This window comes from Puntigrus tetrazona, chromosome 17, assembly GCF_018831695.1.
Source record: "Puntigrus tetrazona isolate hp1 chromosome 17, ASM1883169v1, whole genome shotgun sequence".
Lineage (NCBI taxonomy): Eukaryota > Metazoa > Chordata > Actinopteri > Cypriniformes > Cyprinidae > Puntigrus > Puntigrus tetrazona.
This window is the reverse complement of record NC_056715.1, coordinates 14,394,580-14,402,918: the sequence shown is the minus strand read 5'-3', so window position 1 is coordinate 14,402,918 and position 8,339 is coordinate 14,394,580. Positions and strand designations below refer to the sequence as shown.

The following is an 8,339-nucleotide window of genomic DNA, read 5'->3' as shown; positions in this document are numbered from 1 at the left end:
GATCAAGGCAAGTTTCTTTTGATTGAACACTTGTGTTTTCATAAAGTTTCCTGAACTATATTCCCATTTTCTTGTTTATGCGGCAGTAATCAACCATGTATTTAAAATAATTGTTGTAGGAATACACAGAGGAGATTGAGCGACTGAAAAGAGATTTGGCTGCAACCCGTGACAAACATGGAGTGTACCTCTCTGTTGATAACTATGAGTGAGTTCTGCATTTTATTTATTTTTTATTCAAGGCTGTATTTATTTGACCATATTTTTAAATATGATCAGAATTTAAACTGGAATTTTAGTACATCTTTAAAATTTAGTTCAATTCTCATTATATAGTCAATCTTTATAAAACTTTTTTTTTTTTTTTTTNAACATTCAGTATTCTGTTTGCAGGAATATGAACGGTAAACTGATGTCTCAGGAAGAGCAGATTACGGAGTACACAGAGCGGATTGCTGCTATGGAGGAGGAGCTCAAAAAGGTGAGCATCTTTTAAATCCATTCTACTTCTGCTTTTCTGTGTACAAGCCCTACCAACTTCCACTTTTGAGTGCGTGTTACGTTGTAGCTGATTAAGTTTGTTCTTTTGTCTGCAGGTTATGGACTTGTTCACAGATAGTAAGCAGAAACTGGACCAGTGCACTGAGGACCTGCAGGACAAGAACCAGAGACTGGAGGAGGCTCACAAGGACCTAACAGAGACCAGGCACCGACTCACTCAAGAGGAGTACATCACTTCGCAGCTCCAAACCAACGAGTGTCAACTATACAACACTGCTGACCAGGTCTGTAATGTGTAGCTTGGTGACGCAATGGTTGGATAGTATGCAAAAATGTTAACTTGATCTCTTTCATCCAGCTGTTGAACACTGCTGAGGTCAGCACACAGGATGTCAATGGTCTTCACGCTAAGCTGCAGAGGAAGAGGGAAGTGGAGCTTCATAACGGGGAGGTCCAGCAGAGCTTTGCCCAGCGCATAGAGAATTGCTACAACAGCATGCAGACCTCATTACAGGAGCAGAGCCACAAGCATGCTGCTATGATTGACTATTACCGCTCTTCTGTGGGTAAGATGTGTTACTTGGCTCCAATCTCAAAATATAATATGCTCTCTTTTGAGGGGTTTAAAATCACCAGCAAAAAAAGTATCTTCAGGAAACAGTCAAGTTAATGTCTGTTTATGTCTCTGTAGGTGAACTGCTGAATACAAATGGAACGGTGTTTAAAGAGACGTTAGGTGCTGTCTGTGACTCTTACAGCAGTATTAAAGGGGCTGTGGGAGAAGGTGTGGAGCGGTGCAAGGAAAAAGTGTTGCATCAAAAGAAACTCTCTCAGGAGGCTCAAAATAGCATGCTGGAAATACTGGTAAGGACTCCATAATGTTTCAAATTGTAAACCAATGTTTGACAAACTGTAGATGCTCGATGTATGACTTTCTTCATTGAGATGATAAACAATTTTGAGTTCTATTTAAAAATGTCCTAGCTCTTCCAGGTTTCATAATTGCAGTTGATGGGTTTTTTATTTCCCTAGGATGAACACAGACAGCATTTAGAGGAGGTTTTGGTTGCCCAGGCGGTGCCAGGTATCAGATCCGTCATGGCCATGAATGACAATCTGAAGCAAAACCTTCACAGATACAACTCTTTGGCTGAGCAGGTACATTTCAGAAGAATTTACGTGTTCTTATGCCAGTTTAAATATTTTGAGACTTGTAATTTGGCAAATTAAAATGTCTCCTACAGATGCAGGGTCTGAAAGCAGAGATGATGTCGTTTTTTGACTCTTATGTTGAATCGTTGGCTAGTATGCGAGAGTGTGCTGTGCAGGGCTTCAACACTCTGCGTGCCGAGCACGACAAGCTCAAGCAGCAGATCAGCCAAGCTGGAAACAACCATCAGGCGGTAAGTCTTCTCCCACTGACAGTTTTTTGAGGACGAGGTCTGCGTTTAAACTAAGTGATCACCTTTTATTCTAAACTTATTGACTCAGATGTTCACAAGCTTTGTGGGTGCTGTAAATGTCACCTCTTGGCCACAGGAAGGCTGTTCCTGTACAAGTTGAAGTGCTCAGCAGGGGTGTTTTTAAAATGGTTTACAAGCAGTCACTTTCTGAATTTGACCAAGAAAAACACTTAAGTTGAGAACTAGAAGGAACCTTTTGAAATGAAAATATTAGGTCGCATTACTTGCCTAAATCTCTTGTTCCTTTCTACAGCGAGTGGCCGATCTGGTTCAGTGTTTGCAGAACCAAATGAATCTCTTGGCAATGGATACTCAGACTGAGTTTGAGGGTCTTGCACAGGCATCATCTGCCCAGATTGTTCCGCTAGAAATGCTTCAGAGCTCCATACAGAGGTAAAAAGGCATTTACAAATATAACTTCAAGTCTTTTATAACAAAACCCTAACAAATCTCCTTTATTGTAGTAAATGCACTACATCTGAGGAGCACATTGTGTCTGTCCGCACTCGGCTGGGTTCCTCTGTGGATGGAGTTATAACGGAGATGAATGAAGTGACTGAAGAAGGAGAGAGGACCCTGGAGGAATGTGCTGGTTACTGCAGACACCTACAGACATCAGTGGACTCCTTGGCTGAGTCGGGGCTTAAGTGGTGCCATGAAGCCAAAGACACAACTGAAAATAAAGCCAAGGAACAGCTCAAACTCATCAGGGAGACGGACACAGCTGTGCAAGACCTGCTTAAGGTTAGTTTGAGCCATACAATGCCTACATCTGCAGTCTCTGTATTAGACCACTGATTTATTTGCATTAAATGTTTCCTGTGGGTGTGATGCTACTGGTTTAATTGGATTCAATGATCTATTCTAAAAGTCCTGTCGCCAGACCCGGAGACTGGCTGCAAAAAAGGGTCCCTTTTAAGGGCACTTAGTTTTGTCAGACTTGGGACAGTCTTGATTTGCTTCCTGTCATGTATCCACCACTGCCCTTTGTGTCTGAACCTGAGATAGTTAGAATAGAATGTGACTTTCTTGTCTATGCTAAATCTTCTACTCTAATGTTTTCCATTCAGTCTGTAGAAGAAAAGGGTGAGAAAGCCGTTAAGGACTGCGAAGCTCGTTTGAATCACATGCAGCAGGAAGTAGAAGGAATCTTAAGTCGTGTGGAATTGCAGACTGGCGAAGATGATGCTACCTTGCAGGAGCACAAAGAGATGCTCTCTTCCATCAACACTCAGGCACTGGACACAGTACACAGCTTCATAAGCTTAGAACTGCGGCAAGATTTACCAACAGGTATGAGAGAAGCTGTGTGGGAGATATGGTGTTATGTGTATATAGATGTGGCTCAAGTGCAAGTAATCTGTCCATGTGTACTGCGCGCTGATGTTACGTGCAAATCTTTGCAGGAACAACCCCTCAGCGTAAAGAGTATGTCTATCCACGTATGCTGAACAAGCTGAGGAGTCGAGAGGAGCTGGAAGATGAGTTCAGAGCTCAGCAGGAGCAGCTTCAGTCTGCACTGAACCAGTGTGAGACCGTCATAGAGGCGGAAGAGGAGAAAGCTCTCGACCAGGTATTACAGTCATAAGTTTTTGATCATCCATATTCTAGAGGTAGTCGGTGGAAACTGTCTGCTTTTAAAATGTATTAAGATGTAAGTGCTCTTGTTTGGACTGTTGTAACCTCTGTTATGTTTTTAGGACTCGCTGGAGGATGAAGTCAGTGTTTCTAGTGATGGAAATGTCACTGAACAGTCGTGCTCTGATGAGAACCTGATGTGTTATGAAAATGGACGGGTTCCTTTTTTCAAGGTGAGACATTTTGGACCCATTTAATGTCATGCACAGATTAAGGTGACACACGCCTCGCACAAGTCACTTGAATCAAGCTTTCTGTTGATAAACAAAAAAAAGACATCAAATCTGTTGGAAAATGTTTTCCTAATTGCATGGATTACTATTAAAATGACTAAAATTTGTCTATGAAAAATCTGAACTGTGACTGCATGTCAAAATATTTTTATTTTTTTAACAATACTTTTTTNTAAGTCACTGAACCGTTCGAAGGTGGAGAATGAAAACTCATCTACTCCACCACGTTCTAAACTACCACTCAGGTGTCAAAATTAACATGTTTTTGTTTTTTTTCATGTATGTCTTAAAGAGCATTGTTTTAACCGTCTGTGTGTCTTTTTAAATATGATTTGTGTATGTATTTAGCTTTCAACTGTTTCTCACAGTTCAATAATAAAGTTTTAACTTCAGGGTGATTTTCTTTGTTACATTTTTCTGTTAGTTTCACTAGTTCTTTATGTTGTTTGTGGTTTGTTTTTGTTAAACATTTGAGTGTTTAATTAAAAGCTAAAAGAAAATGATCCACTCCATATGTGAACCAATAAAAATATTTTTTAAAGTATTGTTTGGTTTTAAAATGTTTATCTTTTCTTTCTATTGCATTTCATTTGACTAGCATTGGTGCTCTTTGTAGATGATGTTTGTTTTCGTTTAAGAGACTTATAAGAAAATCATGTCTGCTGGATTGCTGCATTTAATAAAGAAATGAAAAAGTAAGAATTGTTAATTTTTATTTTAGCCAACTTTACTGTTTGACATTCAATTAAAAAAATTTTTTTTAAATAAATCTGAGAAACAATGTTAAATCCAATTGATTTTCATTATATTTAAAATTGCTTAACTCATTTAGTAGACGCTAAAACGAAACTAATAAATAATATTTTAAATGTTTTAGTCTTTACATTTACGGTTTTTGAATGTTGATTCTTGTTCCTGAATTTATGCACACATGAGCTTTTCATATTTTTATTTGCACTAAAACAGGCTTGTCTGAGCTTAAATCTTAATTTGTATTTTGTTTCTCCGAATATGTATAATTTACCTGAAACTTTCTACTGGTACTGTTTGGATAATAATTTACTTCTAAATAATAATAATAGATTTGAAAGTACAAAGAATAAGAACACTTTTTAGTCCCTTAATTTTTGGTATAAATAAGTAAAATTAAAAACAATAAACGGTCAATAAAATCTCGTTTCAGTTTCGTTCTCCATTAAGCGTTAATTTCCGACGACCAATCAGAACGGCCGTCTGTACCACGTGTTAGAATAACTCCAACTCCTCCAATCAGAACTGCTCTGTACCACGTGGTTTGATTCCACGTCTGCGAAGGGAAGCCAGATTACAGCGGAGTATCTGAAACCTCAGTTGTTCTCAAAGCCATTATTAAAATGTAAATATACACACATGCAGTCGGATGCTTTGACCCTGGAATGGATTTAGAGGAGGCTTACCAGGTGGTTGGAGAGTTCGGTAGGCACCAGAAGCGGATGGTCACCATCCTGGTTCTCCTACAGGTAACAGATGATAGATACAAATTCATAAATACTGGACAGACATGTGTTTGTGTGGTTAAATTCCTTTACATTTATGACCACACAAGCCAGCAAGCTATGCAAAATTTCTATTTGATGAATCAAACCTTTGAACCCATTGCATATTTGCATACTATCTTCAGGCGAGGGGATGTCTGTGCTTGAATTCGACCTAGTTTCAGTGAATCATTTACTTGAACGTTTTTGTTTATTATGTCATTAGTTTAAGACCCCGTTACCTGTGTCACCAAACTATGGTGTTAGGTTGTTGGTTCTTAAAAATGAAAATGCTTGTATATCAATAGTATTTTGCATTCATTTCCAGTTGTAGGAAGTAGTAAAATAAGGATAATATGTAAAAATAGCAAAAAAAAAAAAATTCTTAACAATTTGCGTGAAATAGTTTGTTTTTGGAACCATCCATATTTAACACAAATAAAGTAAGATTTAAAAAAAAAAAAAAAAAGTCTAATGTTGTATGTCTTTTATTAGAATAGGGAAATAATGTTATAAACGATTTCGTGTTTGAGAAAGGGATACAATTAACGTTAATTAATTAACTTTTTCTGCTGCCCTGGTAGATGTGATTAATTTCCTTTAAATATGCGCTTTGTAATTCAGTTTTTCTTTCAATATATTTGAAATATCCTACATCGGTTATGGAAAGGAGATAAAGTGATCGTCTCCGTATCAGAGTTTTTGTTTTGAGACTGGATATTGTTCATTTACCAGATCATCAAAAAGCTCACTCACCTGAAATATGTGTCTTATTTTTACAGATTTACATGGCATGTCAGTCCATGCTCATCATTTTAGTGGGTGCTGTGCCAGAATATCACATAGAACCCGTTACTGGAGATCCGGATGATGATATAACACAAAGTGTGAAATTCACAGAGGACGTCAGCTCAATCGTGACCGAGGTAAGAGACCGCTTTAAACTAATTTGTCTTAAATTTAGCTCACCCTTTCAAATACAAATGACACCTATACTTGATATCAAATAAGAAAGAACTGTCTATTAATATTTATGTTTGGTCTGTACAGCAGGCATATGCCAAAATTAGAACTGTTTGATATATTTTATACGGGACTGGTCTTTTTTTATGCAGTGGTACCTGATTAAGCACGAAGCCTACAAAGTAAACCTGGCTGGGTCTCTGTTCTTTGCGGGTGTGCTGATTGGAAATGTCCTATTTGGACCGCTCTCTGATAAGATTGGCAGGAAGCCGGTTTTCCTAACTGGTAAGCTGTATTTCTAATAATATATTTACAAAACCCTGATTCTGCGTTATGGCTAAACGTTTGATTGTCGATAATGTCAGCCTTATTGTAAGTGTTCATTTTAAGTGACGTAGGGCTGAAATTGGAGCGATTACGTCATTGTGATATTTGCATAGTGCGTCGTGATGGGTCTTTACTTTTTTTGCATCTGTTTATAACTGTTTTACATGTGATTTTCGTGCACAACCAACTGAAAACCAAAAGCAAAGACACAACCAAGCATAAAACCTTCCTAAAACAGTTGGGGTGACCTCTGGTGAAACCGTTCTCTCTCAGGTCTGTTTTTTGAGGTCTTGTTCGGGTACGGAACAGCATTAGCACCTAGCTATGAGGTGTTTGCTGTGTCTCGGCTGCTGGTGGGATTGATGAACGGAGGAATGGCGCTGGTCTGTTTCGTTCTTACTCAGGAATACGTGGGGAAGTCCTACTGGGCTATGACAGGTACACATGAACTGAGATGGAAATCGCTTTCGTTTACTTTCACAGTAGTCGTGTAAAGTTGGTGTAACTGTCTGTGTTTCAGGGACCTTGACTAATATGACCTTTGCAGTGGGCATCGCTCTGTTCGCTGCGTTGGGTTATTATGTTCAGCCGTGGCGGAACCTAGCAACAGCGGCCAACTGTCCCGGACTTTTGCTCTTCATGCTCTGTGTGTAAGTGAGCCAGACAGCTATTAAAGGGTCACTCCCCTTCAAAACCGAACATTTGTTATTAATCACTTTCTCCGGTGGTTTTCGAAACCCATAAAAGTTGAATTCGTCCTCGCACACAACTTAAGATGTAGGACACTTCAAGCATTCGTAAAAATTTCGTCTTTAACAGAACACACAAAAAATATTCTAAACTTAGTTTTTGTTCAAGGAAGTGCAAAAAAAAGTTTGTGGTTGTTAATCATTTTAAACGTTTGGAATGGAAATGTTATGTTTTCCTATGTGCAATATAATAAAATATTTATTCCTATGGTAGTGAAACAGAATTTTTAATTACTCCGGTCTTCAGTGTCACAAATAATTAAAAAAAACCTTTTATACACTGATTGGTGCACAATTAAATACATATTATTATCAGTGTTGAAAACGGCTGTGCTGCTTAATATTAAGTATTTATTTTTGTTTATATATATGTTAACCTGGATCACAAAACCAGTCATAATTAGCACTGGTACATTTGTAGCAATAGCCAAAATACGTTGTATGGGTCAAAAAGATACTTTTTCTTTTATGCCAAAAATCATTAGGATATTAAGATCATGTTCCATGAAGATATTTTGTTAATTTTCTACTGTAAATATATCAAAGCTTTTATTTTGTTTAGTAATATGTATTGCCAAAGACTTAATTTGGATAGCTTTTAAAGGTGGTTTTCTCAATATTTATTTTTTTCATTTAGTTCTGCATTCCAGATTTTAAATAGTATCTCAGCCAAATATTGTCCTGTTCTAAAAAAAATCATGCATCAATGGAAAGCTTATGTGGTTCAAATTGTATAAATCTCAATTTAACAAAATTGACCCTTATTACTGATTATGTGGTCCAAGGTGTCTCTCTCACATACACACACACACACACACACACACAGTCTTATCTAAAAATCTCATAATGTCTCTTGAACATGANTAAATATATCAAAGCTTTTATTTTGTTTAGTAATATGTATTGCCAAAGACTTAATTTGGATAGCTTTTAAAGGTGGTTTTCTCAATA

The 8,339-nt window shown here is 37.6% G+C and overlaps 2 protein-coding genes across 2 annotated transcripts in view; both read left to right on the top strand.

Moving 5' to 3' along the window:
• LOC122361878 (kinesin-like protein KIF11-B) overlaps positions 1-3,814 on the top strand; it is a 7,572-nt gene extending 3,758 nt beyond the window's left edge. Inside the window, 13 exon segments of the mRNA XM_043262974.1 lie at positions 1-7; positions 120-208; positions 394-481; positions 597-785; positions 860-1,067; positions 1,193-1,365; positions 1,534-1,659; positions 1,746-1,904; positions 2,218-2,357; positions 2,429-2,708; positions 3,035-3,257; positions 3,371-3,537; positions 3,665-3,814. The exon segment at positions 1-7 is cut by the window's left edge and continues 314 nt beyond it. Of these exon segments, the coding sequence (XP_043118909.1) occupies positions 1-7; positions 120-208; positions 394-481; positions 597-785; positions 860-1,067; positions 1,193-1,365; positions 1,534-1,659; positions 1,746-1,904; positions 2,218-2,357; positions 2,429-2,708; positions 3,035-3,257; positions 3,371-3,537; positions 3,665-3,799 (1,984 nt within the window). The 3' untranslated portion in view covers positions 3,800-3,814.
• A 1,319-nt stretch (positions 3,815-5,133) lies between these two features.
• The window catches only part of LOC122361997 (solute carrier family 22 member 15-like), a gene marked incomplete at its 3' end in the record, with an annotated part of 5,383 nt that continues 2,177 nt past the window's right edge, over positions 5,134-8,339 (top strand). Inside the window, exons 1-5 of the mRNA XM_043263234.1 lie at positions 5,134-5,334; positions 6,132-6,275; positions 6,465-6,597; positions 6,913-7,077; positions 7,160-7,289. Of these exons, the coding sequence (XP_043119169.1) occupies positions 5,251-5,334; positions 6,132-6,275; positions 6,465-6,597; positions 6,913-7,077; positions 7,160-7,289 (656 nt within the window). The remainder of the gene's footprint in view (positions 5,335-6,131; positions 6,276-6,464; positions 6,598-6,912; positions 7,078-7,159; positions 7,290-8,339) is intronic.